The sequence below is a fragment of the Melampsora larici-populina genome (genome assembly GCF_000204055.1).
Source record: "Melampsora larici-populina 98AG31 unplaced genomic scaffold MELLAscaffold_7, whole genome shotgun sequence".
In the NCBI taxonomy this organism is placed as follows: domain Eukaryota; kingdom Fungi; phylum Basidiomycota; class Pucciniomycetes; order Pucciniales; family Melampsoraceae; genus Melampsora; species Melampsora laricis-populina.
Window position 1 is genome coordinate 2,014,631 of NW_006768771.1, and position 22,463 is coordinate 2,037,093.

Consider the following 22,463-nt stretch of genomic DNA (forward strand, 5'->3'; position numbering starts at 1 on the left):
TACCGTCTTCAAACAATCTAATCAAGAAGATCATTCAACTTCACATTCTCAACCTCAAGCTCATGACTCACTCGATTTCTTTTCGATTCCCACCACTGCAAACTCTAAATCTAATTCAACTACGGTTATTTCTCAAAACAAGACCTCCGGTTTCTTTGCAACACCCTTCAATACAGTCCTTCCACCTCCTCGCTTAAGCTCATCTCAAACTTGTCAAAATACCGAAAAGACCAGTCCAACTCATCAAGACCGTCTTTCTAATATCTTTGATTCACCTTCTTCTTCCTACAATCCTACTCCTTCAACCTCTCCTCCTTCGATAGATCATCCTAACCTTTCTTCACCTCCTATCGAACCTGATACGAAATTCAGTCCAGATGGTACAAGTCCTTTATCTCTTTCGTCACCCAGCAGATCAACCTCTTGTCCGCATCCATCACATCTTTCTAGGATCCCATCTATCAAACGTTTGAATGAGAGCATCATGCCAGAAGTCTCATGCGATAAACGGTATACACCACTCAAACACTCTATGTTGAAACCTACTACTACTACTACTACTACCAATGGACAGAATCCAAATCAATCAGATCATGATACCGAACCATCTCCCAATAAACACCTTGAACCTCCGAGTCGACATCCCACTTTCGTAGCTACCAACCATACTCTTTCTCGACTCTCGACTCTCAGTCCTGCATCTTCTTCTTCATCTACACCTACACCTACTTCGGCTCAACAAGAACAGCCTAGCTTTAGTACATCATCCACTGTAGAAAACTCATCACAACTTCTCGATCCTGCGTCTGGTATTGTTTATCATATCACTAGGACCTTGGGTGAAGGAAGTTTTTCGAAAGTTGTTGAAGCTAAACATGGACCGAGTCATCAACTTGTGGCCCTGAAAATGATCGCTAACGATGCAGTTGACCGGAATGAAAGAATGAAGAGTTCGGTAGGAAGAGAGATTGGTGTCTTACAGGTAAATCAGAGTACAAAATCCAAATTGTAATAGATCCGAAAACTAAACTAAACTTGTACCTTTTTTCTTTCTTTGTCATAGCATATTCGACATCCATTATTGATAGGAATGAAAGCGGCTTTTGAAACGGTTGATACGCTTCATACAGTCTTGGTACTTGAACATGTGGGAGGAGGCGAATTGTTTGATTTGGTGGGAAGAGCTCATGCTTCCTTTACTGATGAGTTTGTGGAAAGGAGTATGGGTGAGTTGGTTGCTGCTATTGGTTGGATGCATCAACTTGGACTTGTTCATCGAGATATTAAACTTGAAAGTCAGTTTTTTCTCACAATCATTAATTCTTATTTTAAGAGTCTTTTTTTCTAATTGATTTTTTTTCATAGATATTATACTTACTAGACCATTATTTGTGGATGGATCAATTGAATTACCACCAAAGTCTGAACCGATGATCAAACTGACTGATTTTGGATTATCAAGGTTTATAGACTTAGAAGGAAGTTTACTTAGCACTAGATGTGGTTCAGAAGAATACGCAGCACCTGAATTGATCCTTGGAAAAGCGTATGATGGTAGAAAAACAGATGTTTGGGCATTAGGTGTTGTAGGCTACGCTTTGGTGGTGGGAAGGTTACCGTTTGGGGGAAATAGTAGGAGACAGATGTTGGTGAAGATTGCTAAGGGGTCTTATGAATGGCCATCCGAAGAAGAAGGGGAGAAGGGGAAGATGAAGGGTGGTGATGGTATTAAGAGTTTGGTGGAAAAGATGTTGGTAAGAGAAGCTGAAAGGAGGATACGAATTGAAGAACTTGAAGGGTTTGAAGAGTTTAAAGAAAGATGGAACCACAAGGGATTGGGTAGAAGACCGATTGAAGGATCTGAAGCGGCTAGATTCTTGGCTGGGGAAATCTTACCGATTGAAACTTAGAAAAAATTTATTGAATCATCTTTCATTAATTAATTTTGGAGAAAGGTTGGTTTATGGTTTGAGAAAATCTGGAAAACTTTGATACCTTTTTTTTTTTTTTTTTGAAAAACTTGGATTTTTTTTCTTGGTTCTTTTCTTTCTTTGCTTGGTTCTTTACTTTGTTTGTTTGTTTGTTTGTATGTTTTTTCTTTGGAAATCGGTTTTGTTTGATTAGTTATCCTTTTCTTTGAGATTGTGTATATAGTTTTTCTCTTTTGATTATCTTTTCCTTTTTTCTTTTTCTTTTTGATCTTTTTTATTTAATCTTTTTTTTGAAATCTTTATGTTTTAGTATGTTTTTTGATTTTCTTTTCTTTTCGTGTTTGAAAGAATTGAAAATGATTTTTTTCTTTTAGCAACCAATCATCAAAATAAAAATAAAATTGAAAATGAACATGAAAATGAAAATGAAAAAATTGGAATGAAAAAATTGGAATGGGGTTATATTTCTTATTGATTTTTTGATTTCTTAACTTGTTTTATTTGTCTTTTGTGGTTTTGATTTTGATTTTTTTGGATATGGATTTGGTTTGTTTCTTTTATATGTCATGATTTTCTTTGGAATTTGAAAATGAAAAAAATGAAAATAAAAAACCAACTATGAAAGTTTCTTTACATATTCAGGAAATTTGAGTTTTTGAAAACAGAGGAAAACACTCAAGTTTTCAAAAAAAAAAAAGATGTGGAGTTTTTGAAAGAAACTGTTCAGGTTTCTCATAAAACTGGGTGAGCTTTTTGGGGAAAAAAATCTTTTGGAGTTGATTGAATGATCAAACTTGATTGATTGTCTTATTGCACACATCAGCTTCAAGATCCTGTGACTATCATCTTGGAATTTGAATTCTACTCAAGTTTTCTCCTTCAGTGGCTTTAGTTGCTTGAAATCCATTAAATTGATGTTTTCCTTGGGAATTATATACAACTCTGCATCATTTCCCTCACTCAGCTTACTCTAGAATGCTCTTGTAGGTGAATTGATTGATCCTACATAAAATGCTGATCCTACATAGTATGCAGGACTATGAACAAGCTTGGAGCAGAAGATCTCATGAAGATGAAAAAGAAAAGCTCAAGCTTCTCTACCTTACTCTTATCCACCACATCCTTTACCTCAGACCCTCAACAAGTGATCATACTCAACTCAACTCAGACATTCAAGTAAAAAGAATGACCATCTGGAAGCTTGGTTTTTTTTGGGATGAGGGGAGATTGAAGTTTAAAATTCAAGATATAAATACAGATTCATTTTTTTGCTTAAAACAGGTGGTGATGAAAGAAAAAAGAATCACGAAAAAAACAAAATGAAATTAAACAAAATGAAAAACCAGAAAGAGTTTGAAAGAAAGATCAGTAGTCAAATCAGAAGAGTAGGGATTAAAGATTATAAGTTTTTGAAAATCATAAAGAAAAGTTAAAAATTAAACGTTGAAAATTTGAAAAGCATAGTAAAGAAAAGAATTTTTTTCAAAAACTTTTGAAAAAAAAAACACACACAAAAACTTGAGGAAAAAAAGTCAACATTGATAGAATACAAAAAGTCATCAGAAATTCAAAAAAAATTGGTTCATCAAAGATAGATTTGATCTTTGAGTTTGTTTGTTTTAATAAAATTACAATTAAACACATCATCATCCCAAAACGAAACCAAAAAAAAAAAAACGAAACGAAACAAACCAACATAGACAAAGAAAAGAATACAACAAGAGAGAAAGAGAGAGAGAGTCAAAGATCGGGTAAGCTCGTCGGGGATCTTAATGATGTTCTCGCCTAATAGAAAGATTGATGATGAAAAAGATTAGCTTTTTTTGAGTTTCAAAATCACTTGATCAATCCAAGAGAGATTCCAACTGCATACTCTTTATAAACTTCTTTAACTCCTTTTACAAAAGGTGATTCAGCTAAGACCTTAGCTTGTAACAAGTCTTCTTTTCTGATCTCTTCTTCATCGTCTTCTTCTTCTTCTTCTTCTTCTTCTTCGTCAAGGACTTGTTCGGTTTCGTCTTCTTCTTCTTCTTCCTGTTCTTCCTCTTCTTCTTCTTCTTTTGTTCGGATAGCTTCAACACCATCGGTTGTGTTTGAGCCTGTGCTGGTGACGGCTGAACTTTTGCTGGTTGGAGCTGATGCAGACGATTCTGAAAGTTCTGCATTTGAGGTGTTAATCGGTGGAAGAGTCACAGCTTGAGGTGTAACAGAAGGTTGTAAGATTTCTTGTTCTTCATTTCTTTCGGTTGGTACAGAAGCCAATTGTTGATGCGTGATATTATGAGAAGCAGAAGTCGTAGGAGTCGTAGACTCATCCCCAGTTCCTACTTTAGCATCTGATTCTCGACGAGCTTTCTCTTCACGTTCTTGTCTTCTTTTCCTTAACCATGCCATCCCACTTCCATCATCATCAGCAACGATAGCTGAACGAACCGAACCGAAATCGGAAACTGAACTAGCACTTGTTGAAGTACCTGTGGCTCTTCCTTTGACCGATCCACCAGCTACACCCCATTCGTCAAACGCAGGTTCTTCAATTATCGACACCCTTCCTGCTCCACCTCGACTTCCTCCCATATGAACTTTACGTTGAGCAACTGGTGGATACTGGGCTCTTCTACGTGGTCTTTGTTCCAAAGGTTCTTCCTTGGATTTAGTTCTTCTCAAGATCGGGTTTCGAAGACAACTCGGCATCGAATCACTTGCCGAACTTCTTGCACTGATACTATAAGACGATTCAACCGAACGAGTCTGTCGTAAAGGTGCACCATAACTTGCAGACTCTGAACTACTTGCATAACTTAGATTAGATGAGGATGTGTTCAATGAACGTGGTTTGCGTTGTTTTGAAACTGCATTAAAGAGTTTCCTTGAGATGGATTCCGTAGGAAGTGTAGAAGGTGGATGACACGATGAGGTTGCTAGTGATGAGACTGAAGTCGATCCAGTAGGTGTATGATAGATTGTGTTATTAGGAATCTGATGGAGAGCTGATGGACCAGGTGAGTTGAGTAAGTTGGAAGGATGGATAGGTTGGATTGATTGATGAGGACCGGATGTATGAGATGAAAAACTTTGATTCTCGGTTGAAGAAGCGGGTTGAAGAGAAGAAGAAGGTTGAGCCGAATTGAGGGACGGATGATCTGATGGGTGATTCTCATTGATCAGAAGTGGATCTAAATCTCTAGGTCGAAGTGCGGAGGGAGGATCACCGGTCGAACCATCAGGTAGAGTTTCATGATTGAAATGTGGATCACCACCCATTGAATAAGATCTTTGTTTCATAGAGCGAGGATCAGGTAGAGGAGCGAATTTGATGGTCAGACTACGAGAATGAGCTTGACGAGTTTGATTGGATTGATCATGGGATTGAGTATGCGTGTTGGATTGATCAGAAGAAGGAGGTGGTAATTGAAATGACATTGAGTTTTTGGATGGTAATGAACTTGATAAACTGATTGATGGTTGAGGTAATAGAGCAGGAGTAGGTGGTTGAGATGATCGATCAGTTGATTGAGAAGGTGTGATTTGAGGAGTATTAGGTACTGAACTTGAAGTTGAGAAATCAATAAAAAGATGAAAAGTTATTAGTGAATTTGAACAAAAGAAAGATTGATAGAAAACTACTTGTAGAAAAGACTTACTTTAATAGAATCCCAGCTTTTGGTCTATCAGACAGATCAGCAATCACGATTGGAGCTTCGTTTGGAGTATTACGAGATTTAGAAGATAAACCGATTCCCGAAGTAAATGAACCTAACCAAGTTTCACGTTCAGGAGGAGGAGCTGAAGAGATTGAAGTCGAAAGTGTCGTATTCGTTAAAGCAAACTCATTTGATAAAGTTTTGGTTAAAGAAATAGTTAGTTTGGGTAAAGGATAAAGTTGAGATTTCGAATTGGATTCTCTTGATGAATCCAAGTTAGAAATTGACATCTTGATTGGAATTAGAATCAGAATCAGAGTTAGAATCAGGATCAGATTAACAGGATGGAGATGGTTTATGAGATTGTATACTGAAGTAGTGATTAGTTAATCGATTTGACTTGAGAAAGGGATCAAACTATCTGATTGAGATAGGAATGATTACCTTTGAGCTTGTAAAATTTTTTTAATTTCTTTAATTTTTAAAAAAAAATAAATAAATTCAAGCAATTTGAACAAGTTTGAATTTGTTTGTAGCACGTTCCTGAAAAAAAAAAAGACTTTAATCTTGTAACTGTGAGTGTGACTGTACTACCAACTTGGTACATAATCTGTTACAAATTAAATTTAAATACCTTCAAACCTTAAAATTCTTGTACTTTCTCATCAACACGTTCGTTCCTCAACTTCATCCATCCATCATGATCCATCGATGCTTTGGTTACATCTACCCACAATTATAGAGATCCCCAATCAAGAAGAATCAATGTGATTTATTTAATGAGTACGTATGTAAACAACTGAGATCAATCATTCCATTCGATCAATCTAATTCATTCTTCATCATCATCCATCTGGATAAATCTCATGATCTAAGACTGCCAAGAATGATTTGATTCAGTCATGATTTGATTTCATTATGTATCATCTGTGCAACAACAACAAAATAAAAATCCTCTTGATCGATATGAAAACGGAAATCACTTTCTGATCGTCAATAGCATTTATCCAAGCTTTTGATCACTTTAAGTACACTGGTGGCGTGTGATGCTTGAGCGTAATAAATATTCAACACCATGGACCACCCCTTAAAGCAAGGGTTGTATGATGGATTTGATCGTGTTGTAGTAATATGTATGTATTTGTCATGAGCTCCTAAACTCCCTTTGGAACGTTTTCAAATTCGAGACCTTCACTTTATTTACAACATACACACGTGTTTGTCGCTTGAAAGTTGAAGCTGATCAACGCCTTGATGTCATGAACTGTACAATAGGGGGTTCTAGTTTTTTTTTGGTTTTTCTGATATTTACATATTCAGATCATTGGACAATAGAAAATAATGGTTCAAGAGTTCTTTGGTTTAATTTTGATGCATGGAAAATGAACAAGTAAGGGAATCAGGTTTTTTACGCTCTTTTTCTTGAAAAACCAAGGAAACTTTTCATGATGAATTGATATGAAAAACTTGGTTTGTAAAACAAGATGGTCAGCAGTAGTGATCAACAGTGATCACTATGTAGCTTCTTGAGAAACCATTGATCTGTGTCTTTTTTTTCTTTTGTGACAGTGGGTGTTTGATGCTTATAATGTCAGTCTGATTGACACCTTTCTTTTCTTTTTCACCTCATGTTGTTTGTTTAGTCTTCTTGGGTTTATAGTTGTCTAGGATTTCTCATTACTGTAAATTTACTGCTCATGATAAATTTGGGATCTTGTTGAAGCAATCCTGAAATCATAATTTTTTTGGAAAAATGTGTGATTTTGGGATTTCTTTTTTGTGGTTGAAACTGCAAAATCTGCTTGACCTGAGCTCCCCAAATAGAGTGGGGTTCAAGTCAAAAATTCCAAGCAGGTATTATACAACTTTCAAGTGGATTTTTGAAGCACAAGTTGAGCTAAAGGTTGTGAGGACATAAAAAGTGCTTAGATAGAAGCCACTATGACTTACACTGTGTAAATTTCTTGGTAGCACAATGACGTGCAGACACAAAAAGAAAGTCATACAGGAATGATAGAAGTTTTGAACAGGTCTTTGGATCCAAAGACTATCCCTTTGTCCAGGTGCTCAGAAATCAATCCCTTTGTGAGACAAATATGCAGGTCTGAGCTGCTTTGCACACACTTAGTTCAACAATTTTGTTTTTAAATCTTGTCGCGTGTGTGGAAGTCAATGTGCTACAAGGTATTTTACACAATGTTACTCAAGAAAGAGAAAAACAAGATCTGAGATAAGAGCTGTGTTCAAACTTAAGCCTCTTGCTAGAAAACTTGGTATACCTGGTTGAGCTTTTGGCTGGGAGGTGTCAATAAATGTCAACTCAGGATACACAAAGTTACCTATGGGTGTGTTGGGTTCTTTGGCAATTGGGTTAGGTTTGAACATGGCAAAGGTACACAAGCTTAAAAAAATGCATTATATCACTCTTTTTCTTCATTGGAATAATTATTATCCTTACCTTTCTATGTTGTTCTTGAAGAAAACAAAAACTGTTGTCTTTCCATTTACCATTTTCTGATCTGAGACAACTCCTTGAAGAAATCCACTTGGAGCCTCATCAAACAAGTTTCTTATAACATAGCTTTGACAAATGTTTGGTGGGGGTATGGGAGCCCTCTGGGTGACCACTCTAGAGAGGAGTCACTGGGCCCTGTGTATGTCCATGTGCTTGAGGTTTCAGGTATGTAGATGGGACTAGCCAGGTCAACCTGCAATATTTGAGCAAGATGTCAAACTTTGCAGATCAAATATTTGGCAGGCTGAACTTGAGGTGGACAACTTGCAGGCCTACCACAGCTTCTGTACAGCAGGACTGAAAGTGTATACACTTCAAATTGCCTCAAAGCATACACCTGAGATTTTGGCTGGGTAAATCTGCAAGGTTGAAGGCAACCAAACTGACTCTGATAGTCTTTACATTATCTTGGAGTTTTGAGTCACATGATTGTGATTTGTATGATATCTTGATGTAATATATCTCAGCCTTGAATATTGCTTGGATTCTTAGGATGGCTTGTGCTTGGTTTTTGAATTAAGGTGAAAATGAGAACAAAACTGATTTGGAGACGCAACTTGAGGGGTATTTCAATGAGTCCAATTTGTAGACAATCAACATTTAGAGAAGTTGAAAGGTCAAGTTTTCTGATTGGGGGGGAATGAGAAGTTAAACAAGTTGGACTTCAGTTGTTTCAATGCCTTCTAAATTTCTTCAAAGTCACAATTACACTTGGTGAGCTTCTAATTGTTTGCACAAAGTGTGGTCAAGCATAAAGATCTTGTATCTGGATCACATATAAATGTGTCAATCAGTTGTTGTAATCCAAATTGACTGGAGGCAAAGAAAGGGAATGTAAGCAATCTGAGAGGGGTCAGTAACCAAGCTAGAAGTAGTTCAAAAATTGACTTTTGATGGCCCCCAAGTACACTCAAAGGTTGGATCTTCATATCTCACATCTGTGAGTATTGGTTGTCTTGACAAATCAACCTGAGGATGTATGTTGTGCTGAGATTTGCTAATTGGGATTTGGTTTTCCATCTTGATCAAGGTGCAGAGTTGCGAGCTCAAGAGTTCTTGGTCATTGACTTCTGGATAGTAGTAAAATATTGATAGTGGTGGCTAAGAATATTTTTTGAAGGATTGGATTGTTGATGTGGGTGGGTATATATGAATGCAATGGCAGCGGGAATGGAAGTAGGCAATGAATATTACAAAACTAACATCAATGTAGCAAGAGGAGAGTGCTCAGAAGTCTGACTTTCAGTGCAGAGAAAAACATGCTGGGGTGCATGGCACAGACATTTTTTCAACCAGGATGTGGTGTGCAATGTGAGTCACACTTTTTGCTCCTGAATTATATCTCATGTCTTACCAAGTTATGCTGACCACTTATGTCCTCAGGTCACCTCTCATACTGCTATGTTTCCAGAAGCTTCAAACCTTTGAATTCCTACATATCACGCTACCAATCTACCACCTTTGCTTTAATCACCTATTTGATTCTTTTGATCAACTTCAACCTTGAGATCCTAAATTTAACATGTGGCCCCCACTTCTTAGGATAGCAATTTAAGGATAGTGGCAATTCTGGTCAATTGAAGGACACAAGAAATTGATCTCACAAGTTGTGGACAAACAAATGGTGCAAAAAAAACTTGTCTTTGAGGTATAAAGGGTTGTTCTACCTATCATTTCACCCTCATCAATCACAATATATTCTAGTTGTTGACTTTCTTTGTTTTTTGAAATGTATTTCAATCAATATCAAGCTAGCATCACACAAGTTCACTTGAATCACTCAATCCGCCTTCATGAACCTCCCATCCCATCACTTCAATTCTTTTGACACTATAAATTTACCCTTTCCAATCATGTTAAAAAAGGAACCCACTATGGATTCAGTTTTAGCTTCTGGAAACCCTTCTGGGTACAAGACTGATGTTCAGATCCCCTTCAAATTTTGTCTTGAATTGTCACACCTGCCAGAAGAGCACTCAGTGTGATCACTCCGGTGTCTGACTCTCAATGTGGTGTTGGTGGAAATGGAGAGCTCTTCATGGTGAGAGATGTCCCAGATGTGCATGTTCATAGGCACCAAGAAAGATCAACCTTGTTACACAGCAAATAAGCGCCTCAAGAACTTGTCTGCAGCCAACAATCAATGGGACTCAATGAGAGAGGAGTAAAAAAATGACCACCAAGGAACAAAAAACAACTTGCATTCCTTTTCTTGACACAGAAAAAAGACTTGTTTTTTTTGGAAACAAAAAAAGTCATAGAACCTTGGGTCTTGGACCTCACAAGTACCTTTAGAGGTTCTTGCAAGGTTTTAAACATGTCTGATACTTTCAAGAGATGCCCAAAACACACTTAGGTTCAATGTCCTTTGACTTGAACCCCAGTACTATCAGGCAGTGATACTATTAAGAATTGGGCTAGAAATAGAACTCACATATTCAATGATATATATCAAATCAAGAATTTCACAGATGGATATATGTACTAGTGGTAAAATGATCTCCAAAATGAGATCTTGTTACCCTATTCAAGCCCTAAAATTTCCAAAAGAGATAAACATTGTGAGGTAGAATCATTTCTCTTGGATTTTTCATAGGGCAAAAAAATCATGGCGCTGATTGATCCTCCAGATATAACATGAGGACAGAGATCTACAAAATCTTTTATATTTTATTGGCAACAATACAGTCTTGAGCTTCCAAGGAATGGTGGAAAGGAGTGGATGGAACTTGACAGTTAGATTTGAGTTGTTTGACAACTCAATAAAAAATACCTAGGTATAGAGTGGAGTTGCCAATGTCACAATCATAGTGATCAATCAAACAATGTAGAATATTTGAAAAACTGGAAACATATGGTTAACAAACACATACTATGTGACCTCAAATCTCAAAAGAAGATAAATCTACAATTGGTTCTTGCTTCACTGAAAACTTCAGCATAAACCCATGAAGACATCTCAAAACCAATAAAACTTCACAGTTTTTAATGTTTATCAGATCTAAAGAGCCATTGCAACCCTAATCTCAAAACCTGCGTTCCATGTGCTAGATGCGGGTTTCTCAACACCTGGTTCAGCAATTCCACTATGCGGCAATGTCATTCCACCATCCACATCACTTTTGTACTGGGTGTATAGAAGAAACTCCCCAGGTTTTTGGTGGCTTTTGTAATGCCATGTATGTTTTGGGTTGTATTTCCAATGTCGACAGCCGTCTGTTGGGTGAGGTTCTTTAAAGCCAACTGCGAATGTGTCATTCTCGTCAACGGTAGTCCAATCGGCCACTGCAACATGGTTGAATTTCATTGTGGAGACTGGGGTCCAAACATGAACAAAAGCCCATCGGCCAGTTTCCTCAACTGATTCGCGGAATTTGACCGGATCACCATGGATGACTTCCATATGTTTAAACATATAATTCGCAGCCTCTGGGGAATAGTCTGAGTGAATTCCTACAGCAGTCTGTTTCGCTGCTCGTGCTGCTTCTGTCGGAACCATTGCTTTGTTTCTTGTAGCATAAACAACCACTTCTTTAGCGTTGTATCTGAATGCCTCATGAATTTGCATCAATGTCAACTCTTACTCTTCGATAGAACTGTTTGCATGAAGAAGTGACTCGGATAGAACTTACGTATCCTTTATCATCTGGCAAATTGGTCCCTGAAGTCCTGCTAAAAATCCTTTCACCTTGTCTTTACTTTCAATATTTTGACTTTGGATATGCTCAATTAATCCGCTGAGCTCAAGCTTATCAATGTACTCAAACCCATTTGTGAAGAGTTTGTAGTCTTCTTCCTTTCCACGCACATCGAGGATTGTCATATGATGGTTATCCAGAGCTTCATACGTTGCGTGGTTGTATTTTCCGGCGGGTGTCCTCAATGGGACTTGCCGCATTGCATGTGTACTATAGTTTATGCTGGTGTCTATATCATCTGGGACGATGTAAAAAAGGGGTTGAAGGATTTAATAATGTGGAAGAGAGAAATTCTCAGATAAATTGATAGAGAGAATCAAGGACCCACTCTGGCCTAAAGCATTGCAAGTATATATACTTAGCAAAACAAGGGATAATAGCATTTTTCCTTGGATGATTGTCAAAGTAGATAGTTATGTCTGAAATCCAAGAAATGATTTGTAAGAAAGCGACGATTCGAAAGATATGACTTTTTGCTTCAGTTGTGGGATAGAAAAAGCACCATTAAGAAGGCCCTCCTTTTATACTCTTTTCTGCCTCAAATTCGTGTACATCATCCATGGTAGTGTCCCATCCATCGAAGATTGAAATGTGGACGGGCTGCAACATATGGGCTCTCTTGTCTATCTCTTTATGATTCAACACTGGGTAAGAATAATACGTCCTACATACCAAATTTGTTTCAACTCGTATTCATTTGTGGGCGTCTGGACCCTAATATGACTGTGCATTTGATAATGTCACCTATTGTAGCAGTTCCAGATGTTGTAAATTTGACTGAGTTATAAGAATGCGACATGATCTTATCAGCACAGCAGCCTATCTATATATTGGTCTTGAACATTTGACTCCAGCTTTCTTTGTTTCTGACGTGTAGTGTTCTGGATGGCACAAGTGAGCAACGTTAGCAAGACCTTTCGGAAGCTAAAGTCCGAGGCATTCGCCGCAAAACCTGCCCGCAGTGTTTTTGTCGACGATGGAGACTGAAATTGTCCACATAAATAAAAAAACGGGGCATCATTCATATGGAGTCAAGAACAAAACCTTGATTACTGATACCACATACGTATTTGAATCGAGATTCAGGGCTGCTATTGAACAGAGCCTACCTGGTTATTTAATATTATTCCCTGACATCCCATCAGGATTTCGGAAACGTTTTGCTACACTTTTTTTGCCTGCGTCTGCCCTGCAGCAAAATGATAACTCAGTGTAAGTTTACCCTTGTCTTGTGATTCAGCACTTCCACCGTCAAATCAAACACGCATTATATCTTGGAATATAATTGCATTGAGTCATCCATATCCATAAAACGCTTCTGAATTTTTCCACTACACTTGTCCCAATTTTGCCGAAATGTTGGTTGGATTTTGCGGCCAAAATTGGAAAAGCTTTACATGTAAACTACGTTTTATTTTATCAGCACAAATTGCCACGCTTAGGCATGCTTGGTTTGATGCAAGGTTTGGCAAGAAGGTCAGATACGCGAGCAACTGAGTGATATCCTTGTAGCAAGCTCTCACTCAAAGACTGCAGAGAGTAATCTATCTGCAAGCATATCTCAATAGAAATGAAATGACAGTCAGTTGGTCTTTGATGTCACCACAAGTACCATCACTGTGAGGGTATTGACGTTCACAAGAAGCTCGATTGCCTCTGTAGTGGCTTTTGAGTACCCCATTGTATGGCACCGTTTTTGCAAATCTCAGTTTCATACGTGGGCGTACGGTGCGCCAATGCAGTGGCCGAAACGTATCATGCATTATTCTAGAGTCAAGAATGATTCGACTACAATGGTAGAAGTTGGTGCGCGTGCAGAGCAAGTAGAGTCATATTTGACCTTTAGCCTTTAGCCTTTAGCCTTTTGCCGGGATGCTGGGCTGTCACTGTGCCTGGGTATGGATGAAGTAGGATTCTGAGAGTTCTCAACAATTGAGATATAAGACATAAGATCGCGGTGAAAGATAAGAACGAGATGAGAAGTGGATGAAGGATATCACCTGAGACATTTACTATCAGGACTGACTATGCATAATGTAAGTCCCTGCTTATTGAATCTCAATTCACCGCACTACATACCTGGGTCGCATGGTAAGAACGTGTGCATCATTGCTTTTACAGACTTAGAAGACGTAGGAAATGAGCATCGTGAAGCTCAGAGCTTCTCGTAAATTTCAAACAGGCGGGAGAGAATGACAATGAGGACATATCTGTGATTGCAGACATGGACAACTGATCGCAACTGACCTATCGCCGCAAGTTTGAGCTTGAGGCCAGCAGAACACAAGGCATAGGACATTTGAGGCATGGCTATGCTTGGTCTTCAAAGGTATGTAGGGATACTTATCCAGATGAGTTACGCAAGATATGGGTAGCAGTATATGCAGGCTTCTCAAAGTTGTCAATTGTAGCTCGAAGACAAGCAAAAGGTCTGCATGAAGCTCACTTTGCCTTTCCTCTATGTCTCGGCAAGGAAGCAGGTCATGCGGTTGATGATAGGCTTTTCTTGTAATAAGATCAGACCAATTGTATGTTCTACGCATCTGAGCATGCCTCCATAAGACGACCCAAGATCCCAAGATTGCACAAGTGTGCTTGATCACTTTTTCACTCCTCGTCCATGCATCCCTAACACTAGGCAAAATTCTCTTTGTCCGCAACAATTCAATATCACCCTTTTCTCACCTACACCCTCAGGCTCCTTGAACGGAGACTATGATCAGAAAAATGTCATTCAACATGACCATATGATAAAAATTATTACCACAAAGCCCAAAAATCAAGACATATGAAAAAGCGAAAACTGAATAACCTGGGTGAGATTCTAGGCATCATGACAAGTATTCATCACCCGGCGAGACATATTGGAACGAATTTTATAGACAGGTGAAGCACGCCTAAACCTTCTCAAATCGACTTGACCAGGGTTGAATTTTGATATTCAGGATACATAACTTGCAAGTAATTAAGAAACCAATTTCCCATCGTCCGATGACTCGCTATTCTCATCAGAAGCTCCTTCTTGTACCTTGTCAGATCCTTTTGAATCATCATCAAGAATTCCTTCAACAAATTGTGATTCCCATTTTGCATCTCGTCCTAATACGCCTACACACCAAGCCCAACCCAACGGAATAGTTGATAAATGCCATAAAGCGTGTGCATCTAGGCTCATATTGAGTACTGGGGGAAAATCGAGCAATTCAAGTAAACCGGCTCCTACTAGAAAGACCAAGGGAACTATAGGCGAATTGATGTAAGGTGGGACCGTTCCTGTAGTTGTGGTGGTAGCCATCGATTCTAGAGTCTGAGCAAGTCTTGAAGAGAGGGAAGGACTGAGATCTGTAGGAGAGGTAGGCGAGTCCTCGTCTTCGTCAGTAGGTGATTGCGGAGAGGGAGGTTGAGATCCCGATTTGATGTTTCTTAGATAGGAGTGAGATGCTGTCCAAGTAAGCCATAAAAGGATTGTTGCGATCCCAACAGCCACATTGACAAACATATTATATTTATAATTAAACCTTTCACCAGCGCTTAAGAAAGCGATATGAGCCAGAAACATAGCACTAAGGATAGATTTAAGTTGACTGGCGTAGTAAAGCCTAAGTTCGAGTGGAAGATGATGTTTGGCCTTGGTAGGATAAAGTCGAAAGATTCTCACACAAGCCAAATAGAGACCATAGAGAGCATAAGCAGCGGCATTGAAGTAATCTAAACGTTCGGTCCAAGGTTTATCTCGACAATGAAAGATTGTACTCCAAATCCAAGCGTTCATCCCAACAAAGGTATTACCCAGGTATAAGTTTCGTAAAGGCCATGAACGAGGGATGGTATTTTTTAATTGATAGTAAGAGAATAGATAAGTAAGTAAGTTAAAGATACTAAAGAGAGCAGATAGAGGTTCTTGAATCCCATGCCAACGTTTGAAAGGCCATTTTCCATGAAACTGCACAATTCTACCAGGAGGTAAACCTTCAAGTTCAACACCAGGAGTCCAATCTGGTTCGTCCCACCAACCTTCGAAAGGTTGATCAGGAGGAGCGATTGCTTTTGGTAGCTTTAAAACCTTTTCAGTTAAATCATGCATACATCTATAAGAACAATCATCAGGACAAGTCCAATGAAAGAGTCGAAGTGAGAAAGGTAGTTGATGAGGATCTGAATCGACGATATAACATTGCCTAAAGTTACATTCATTCACGCAACGTTGATAACCAGGTGAGTAATCTCCAGGTGAAGCTTGAATCCTCAATAAGAATATAAGTAGGATCAAGGGATGAGTTGGATGACGTCGAGGGTTGAACATCTAGTTTAGCGCTTCGAAAGATTGTTTATTGAAGTGGAAGCCTGTTGGATCAAACATCAGAAGATATCATGAGGGTCAACTGTGATGATGGATCCAATTGAGATCTCAATGAGATGACCAACCTAGAATTGTATCCTGTGCGAGAATTGATCTTGATATTCAGTGCTGAGCTTGAGATTGTTGTTGATGATGATGATGATGATGAAGTGAGTTTCAGTTTCAGTCAAGTCGATCGATCAAAAACTGATTTATCTAAAACCCATTAAATAATAAGCTGGTATTGAAAATGTAGTTTAACTTGCAATTCTGAAAAAAAAAACAAAATGCAAGATTCCAAATTGACAAGATACCAGAAATTGCTGAGCTCAATGCTCAGCTTCAAAATTCAACCAACCAGATTGAGATGTTACAATCAAAGGTCATTCACTCAATCACACAATAAGTAAGTCTCATTCTATCTAAACAAGCTATCATGATCATTTCAATATTAGAGTTAACTAAGTGCATCTTTCGATCTTTAGTTTACATTCTCAACAATCTACGATCAAAAACCTTTACACTGATACACTGAAATTACCTCGTACATCTTTTCCACTTCGTCAATCTGATCCTATATCGGACGAAGTTCAATTACGTGAAAGAACCACAAAAAGACTTTGGGATTGGCAGGTAAGTATTTTACTTTCATTGATGACTATTCTCAATCTAATCTTGAATGTTGTTCCATAGAAGAAACAGTCTGATCGACCAGTTTGGACACTTCACGATGGACCTCCTTATGCGAATGGACCACTTCACATGGGTGCTGATTTACAATGTTCTGCTTTTGATGACCTTTGGGTTCTAAATTGGTGATATCATTTGCAGGTCATACTCTGAACAAAATCCTCAAAGATATTATTAATCGAGTCAAACTTCTAGATGGCTACCGAATCAAGTAAGTTATCGATCATATTTTGAACGGTCCAAAAAGGTGTATACTAAACTCTGATCAATTCGCTTGGACTGCCATAGTTATGTACCTGGCTTTGATTGTCATGGTCTACCACTGGAGCTCAAAGCCGTCGAAGCCTTACGAGAATCATCTGAACTCAATCAATCAGATCCAATAGTCATCAGGTCCTTAGCAAGACAAGCAGCTGATACTGGCGTACAGTTACAAACGAAGGAATTCGAAAGATTGTCAATTTTGACTGATTGGTCAAAGGCTTGGCGGACTATGGGTAAGATACCAAGCTCCTAACATCTCTCATGTTATTCCACATGACTATCAACGCGTTGATCTGTTGACCACAGGTTTTACACTACCTAGATCCAAAATATGAAATTCAGCAAATTCGCTTATTCGCCAAGATGCTTGAGAATGATTACATTTATCGCTCCAGCAAACCTGTTTATTTTTCACCTTCCTCTGGCACTGCTCTTGCTGAGGCAGAGATCGAGTACAATGAAGATCATCGCAGTCTGTCTGTTTACACTACCTTTGATGTAGTTCGACCTTCGAAACGATTAGCTGAACTTTTGAAAGATCATGAATTAAAATCAGTCAAATTAGTTGTCTGGACTACAACACCTTGGACACTAGTTGCGAATCAAGTAGGTATCTCTTCAAGACTCTGTATAGACCGTTCTAGAGTTTTAATACATCACTTATTTGTTGTTCTTCAATTAGGCAGTCGCACTCAGTTCGCATGATCAGTACTCTATAGTCAAAGATACCCGTAGCTCATCAAGTAACGAGTTATTGATATTTGCTACTAGCCGTCTTCCGGTGTTGCAAGAGATATTAGGAGGCGTAGAAAGTCCACTCGAAGTCGTGGGCGAGCTTACAGGTGGAGTTCCCTTTTAAGAAATCCTCTCCATAACGTCTGTATCATGCGAGGCATTTTTGTTGACAATTTACATTGGTTCTATTACTATCCTGGAATCTTCACCTCCTGTAATCTATCGGATAGGTCAGGAGTTGAGCTCGACAAGTTATACTCATGATTTCACGAATTGCGAACTTCCGACCTTTGTGGCTAAGCATGTCACCATGAAGAGTGGATCAGGACTGGTTCACACAGCTCCATCACATGGACAAGACGATTTTCACGCTTATAATTCATTTATGACTGACCATCTGTCATTGAGATACATTGATGTGGTGGATGATCTGGGTCGATTCAAGATTGATGGCGAGACGACAGAGTGGATGGATCAGTTGAAAGGAAAAGAGGTTCTCTATGACGGGAATCGACATGTCATCACCATGCTTCGTCAGCAAAACCGGCTTCTTGGCGAAGTGATCAAGATTCGGCACAAATACCCCTATGATTGGCGCACCAAAAAGCCAGTGATCACCAAGTAAGCATCGAATGACCAGTCAACATCACTGCCATGAATCAACTGTACGATAAACTGTGTATCCGATGATTGATGTGCTATGGATCGTGTCTTTGAAGAATTACCCCTCAGTGGTTCATCTCATTGGAGAAGATCCGTCCCTTAGCGCTTGCATCCCTCTCTAAAGTCCGATTCCATCCAGAGCGGGCTCGAACTCGGCTTGAATCTTTCCTCCACTCACGGTCGGAATGGTGTATCTCGCGTCAGAGACCATGGGGTGTACCGATTCCTGTTCTCTACGACGTGGCGACGAATTTGCCTCTGTTAACTGCCGAGTCAATCTTACATATCGCTCACGTCTTAGAGGTGAAAGGCACAGACCATTGGTGGCAAGGTCCGGTGCAAGATTTCATCCCACCTGGAGTAGAGGGAAGCTTCAAAAAATCTACCGATACGATGGACGTTTGGCTTGATAGTGGAATGTCTTGGTTAACTTTGAAAGATCAAAAAGCTAATTTAGTATTGGAGGGCTCGGATCAGCATCGAGGCTGGTTCCAATCACTACTTTGGACCTCAATTGCCTGTCATTCATCAGAATCTGTTTATCAATCCGTGGTAACTCACGGTTTCATTCTTGATAAAAACGGTCGTAAGATGAGCAAATCGTTGGGTAATGTGATCAGTCCTATGGATGTTCTTGATGGCAATATGGTTCAGTACTTCAAATCCTCACTATCAAATCCTTGCTACGATCGATCAGCTGACTCCAAATTGTCTTCTTTGTCTGTCTGGGAACCTGCGATTGAACACGGGACTCATCAGTTGGTGAAAAGGCCGAGGTTTGGGATCGACGTGCTTCGATGGTGGGCTAGTTCTGTCGACTTCACAAAGGATGTCTCCATCACCTTTGACCAGCTCGGTTACATATCAGAGACCTGTCGAAAGTTACGATCAACGGCGCGGTTCTTGCTAGGGAACACATTCCCAGATGGTAGTCCAGCTGCTTTTGATGAGATTAGTATCAAACAATTTGGATTGGTACGTATTTGTCTCTGTATCTTGATGCGATATATCACGTTCAGCCTCCGGATCGTTAAAGCCATATACTTCGCCACTCACATTCAGATCGAGAGGTATACATTGCACGCTGTATATGAATTCTACCATGCCATCATTTCAGCTTACAACGTGATGTCATTCAATCAAGGTTAGCATCTTCTACACTCGTCCTTTTTTGCAACGTGATCGAATCACTTCTCAAATGTTGACCAACCATAACTCTTCTCTTTGTATTCATTTTACAGTCGTCCAGTTGATCACCGAATTCCGAGGAAATACGCTCTCGGCATTCTATTTTGAAGTAAGCAAAGATACGCTGTACAATGATGCAGATAAGAGTGTGGATAGGCAGAACGTCGTGTATGTAATGAGTCAAGTAAGATTACTCTCTGGCTTTCATACCAATGATCATGTACTCATTGATCAAAAGTTGCTTGTCATTGCTTGGAATCTACGTAGATCCTAAATGTCTATCGTTTTGCTTTGGCTCCAATCTTGCCCCATCTCGCTGAAGAGATATCATTGCACATGAAGACTAACAATGAGGAATCTGTCGAAGGCTTCAGTATCTTTTGCGAGCAGTGGCCTGTCTTGGTACGCTGCCATTCTATGTAAACTCAAGATCGTTGCGAATTTTGGCTGATGTCCGATAAGTTCTTCACTTGCAATTTCGTGAATGTACACTTGTAATCATAATAGCCGGAAAGCTGGCAAAATCCTCTCGTACAGGAGCAAATGACGAGACTGTTAACTCTGCGAACTGCACTACAATCTGAGCTAGAATTGCTTCGGAAGGAGAAGTAAGACAGTCTATTTGACCGCTCTACGTTCTCATAGACTGACCTGTTGATTTACGCTCCGATTGTATCTGCAGGAAAATCACGGTTGCGTCTGAAGTCGAGGCCGTGTTCGATTTGTCCAGTTGTGAAGCTTCTAAAACTCCAGTTATGTCTGACCTCATAGAACATAGTGCGTGATCTATTGATTTTATAAGAGCTCCCTGTCTCTAATTCTAACCTGACATCACGGGTCTTGAACAGCCGATCTACTCCCTCGTCTGTTTGGGTTGTCAGACGTATCAATATGCAAAAGTTTCAACGCGGCTGAAACGGTCGTCAATCTAGCATCTCCAGCATGGAGACATGAGGTCACATCAACTTCAAATTCTGGTGGATTACCTTGTAAGTCAATCAACTTTCGAATGAAGCAATCATCATCGATCCTGATCAATCCTGTGATCTGCGCATTTATGGTGTCTCTTCGTAGTCCGGATGGTTTTGCTTCCGGCTTGGAGATCAAAATGTTCGAGATGTTGGAATTATGTGGCAGAAAATGAGGATGAGTTGTGTATAAGATGTATAGAGGTGTTATCATCCACAATACCAGTATCTGATGTTCATGCAAGTTGATCATTCTTCATGTTGACCTGTTCAATTTAAATTTGTTTGTGCAAGCTACAACTTCACCTAAATGTCCTTCACGAGTCTAGGTTCTTGGAATTGAGGATCTAAATGTAAGGTTTGATGTGAACCTTCATTGTGGGTAAAGGCTCTGGCATGACTTCTCAAGAGAGCAATCAACTTTAGATTTTGGTACATTGTTATGACCTAGCTCTGGAAAGTCAAGTATTCTTCAAACTCAACTCCCTCTAAAATGTTGAACAAAACAAAACAAACAATACCACACCAAAAGAAAAACAAGGAAAAAAAGAAAAGTAAATGGCATAACTTACACTTAGACTGACCAATATAGCCCATTGCATGGAAATTTGAAAAAATATACAGAATCAAACCCCATTATAGCAGAAAGACAAGAATGTGAGAGAGAAAGGTTTTGTGATTGAAAACATTTGAAGTGAATGAAATGTCATCTTGAGTCTTGCAGCAAATTGACATCATCTTAAGTCTTGCGGCAAATTAAGGTTATTTTGAGTTGTGCACTAAAGTTTTAGCCTTGTGGTGGAATCAACAAAATCATCTTGCATCTTGTGTCTTGTGTCATGAATCTTGAAGTGAATCTTCAGTCTTGCAATGGGTCTTATGATCATTGTGTGCTTGCTGTGCAGATCTGTAAAAAGAGAATCTTAATTACATCATGAAATCTGTAGTGCGGGAGAAATCTTTGCAGCTGGTCCACAAAATGGAGGATTGAGAGATCAATACAAAACTCACATTGCAGGGGTGATAGCACACCAATTTGATGCCCACCCCCTTGTCACCTGTCCTGGTGTACCCCAAAAGCCTCAAGATGTCACCTATTGGGGCTATTTTGGGACTCAACAAAGTCAATAACATGACTTCAAGTGTTCCCTTTTTGTTTGTCCAATTATTGTGTCTTCAGATTGTGCACTGGTATTTAGGAAGGAACAAAGCTTTCCAACTGGGTCTTCAGTTTAGGAAAGATCAGAATTATCAACCTCACAATGTGGGGGTGTCAATGTGTTGGAATTGATGCACACCCCCTTGTCATATCTTGGAGTGTACCCCATGGGCTCCTGCTAAGGCTGGGTCTGGGGTTCTGTAACAGGGATTGAGGGCCTGATGTCTAACAACCCTGGGCCAGCAAAGCGCCTGTTGCGTGCCGCAGTGCGGGTGCATTGCGGATTCAAAGGCCAGCACCGCACCACAGGTATTGCCCTTTTGTTGCGGCTAGACCTGCGGCGCGACAGGGGCCGGGATTTTTAAGATGTTTTGGGACCGCAACGTCTGCGGTTGTGCTGCGGTCCTGACCCGCAGCCTGCTTGTGTTGCGGGGCGGATTTTGAACCGTAAGCTATGCCCAATTAGGCAGGGCTTCATGTTGTTTCACACTAACAAACCTCAAAGCAATCAATCATCAACGCATCCGCACTAGCAGATTGTGATGGATTGGTCCTTTTGCCATGGGACCCATGTTGGAAACAACTGGAATGACCTCTATCATGAAGCCAGGGTGAGTCACTTCGTTCTTTTCATTCACTCCATCTCTTTTCCCATCCAATTCAAATCTC

At 39.5% G+C, this 22,463-nt stretch overlaps 5 protein-coding genes across 5 annotated transcripts; 2 read left to right on the forward strand and 3 right to left on the reverse strand.

The window, feature by feature from the left end:
• Window positions 1–814: 814 nt before the first annotated feature.
• MELLADRAFT_74356 (uncharacterized protein) lies at window positions 815–2,302 on the forward strand (the record flags this gene model as incomplete). The annotated part of the gene is made up of 3 exons (XM_007406846.1): window positions 815–982; window positions 1,064–1,295; window positions 1,366–2,302. 3 exons carry the CDS (start codon window positions 908–910, stop codon window positions 1,908–1,910), a joined length of 852 nt encoding a protein of 283 aa, XP_007406908.1.
• A 1,442-nt stretch (window positions 2,303–3,744) lies between these two features.
• On the reverse strand, window positions 3,745–5,865 carry MELLADRAFT_95381 (uncharacterized protein; the record flags this gene model as incomplete). Its single annotated transcript, XM_007406854.1, has 3 exons — window positions 3,745–3,748; window positions 3,805–5,481; window positions 5,576–5,865. 3 exons carry the CDS (start codon window positions 5,863–5,865, stop codon window positions 3,745–3,747), a joined length of 1,971 nt encoding a protein of 656 aa, XP_007406916.1.
• Window positions 5,866–11,091: 5,226 nt separating this feature from the next.
• On the reverse strand, window positions 11,092–11,988 carry MELLADRAFT_60996 (uncharacterized protein; the record flags this gene model as incomplete). The annotated part of the gene is made up of 2 exons (XM_007406853.1): window positions 11,092–11,635; window positions 11,723–11,988. 2 exons carry the CDS (start codon window positions 11,986–11,988, stop codon window positions 11,092–11,094), a joined length of 810 nt encoding a protein of 269 aa, XP_007406915.1.
• A 2,765-nt stretch (window positions 11,989–14,753) lies between these two features.
• MELLADRAFT_103986 (uncharacterized protein) lies at window positions 14,754–16,091 on the reverse strand (the record flags this gene model as incomplete). The annotated part of the gene is made up of 2 exons (XM_007406852.1): window positions 14,754–15,130; window positions 15,803–16,091. 2 exons carry the CDS (start codon window positions 16,089–16,091, stop codon window positions 14,754–14,756), a joined length of 666 nt encoding a protein of 221 aa, XP_007406914.1.
• Window positions 16,092–16,637: 546 nt separating this feature from the next.
• MELLADRAFT_34324 (uncharacterized protein) lies at window positions 16,638–20,884 on the forward strand (the record flags this gene model as incomplete). Its single annotated transcript, XM_007406847.1, has 15 exons — window positions 16,638–16,760; window positions 16,821–16,893; window positions 16,959–17,028; window positions 17,106–17,314; window positions 17,404–17,687; window positions 17,764–17,928; window positions 18,052–18,437; window positions 18,536–19,410; window positions 19,516–19,623; window positions 19,721–19,851; window positions 19,935–20,063; window positions 20,175–20,275; window positions 20,350–20,444; window positions 20,516–20,644; window positions 20,742–20,884. Coding segments are annotated over 15 exons (3,021 nt in total), but the record flags the coding sequence as incomplete, so codon positions are not given.
• Window positions 20,885–22,463: the final 1,579 nt, after the last annotated feature.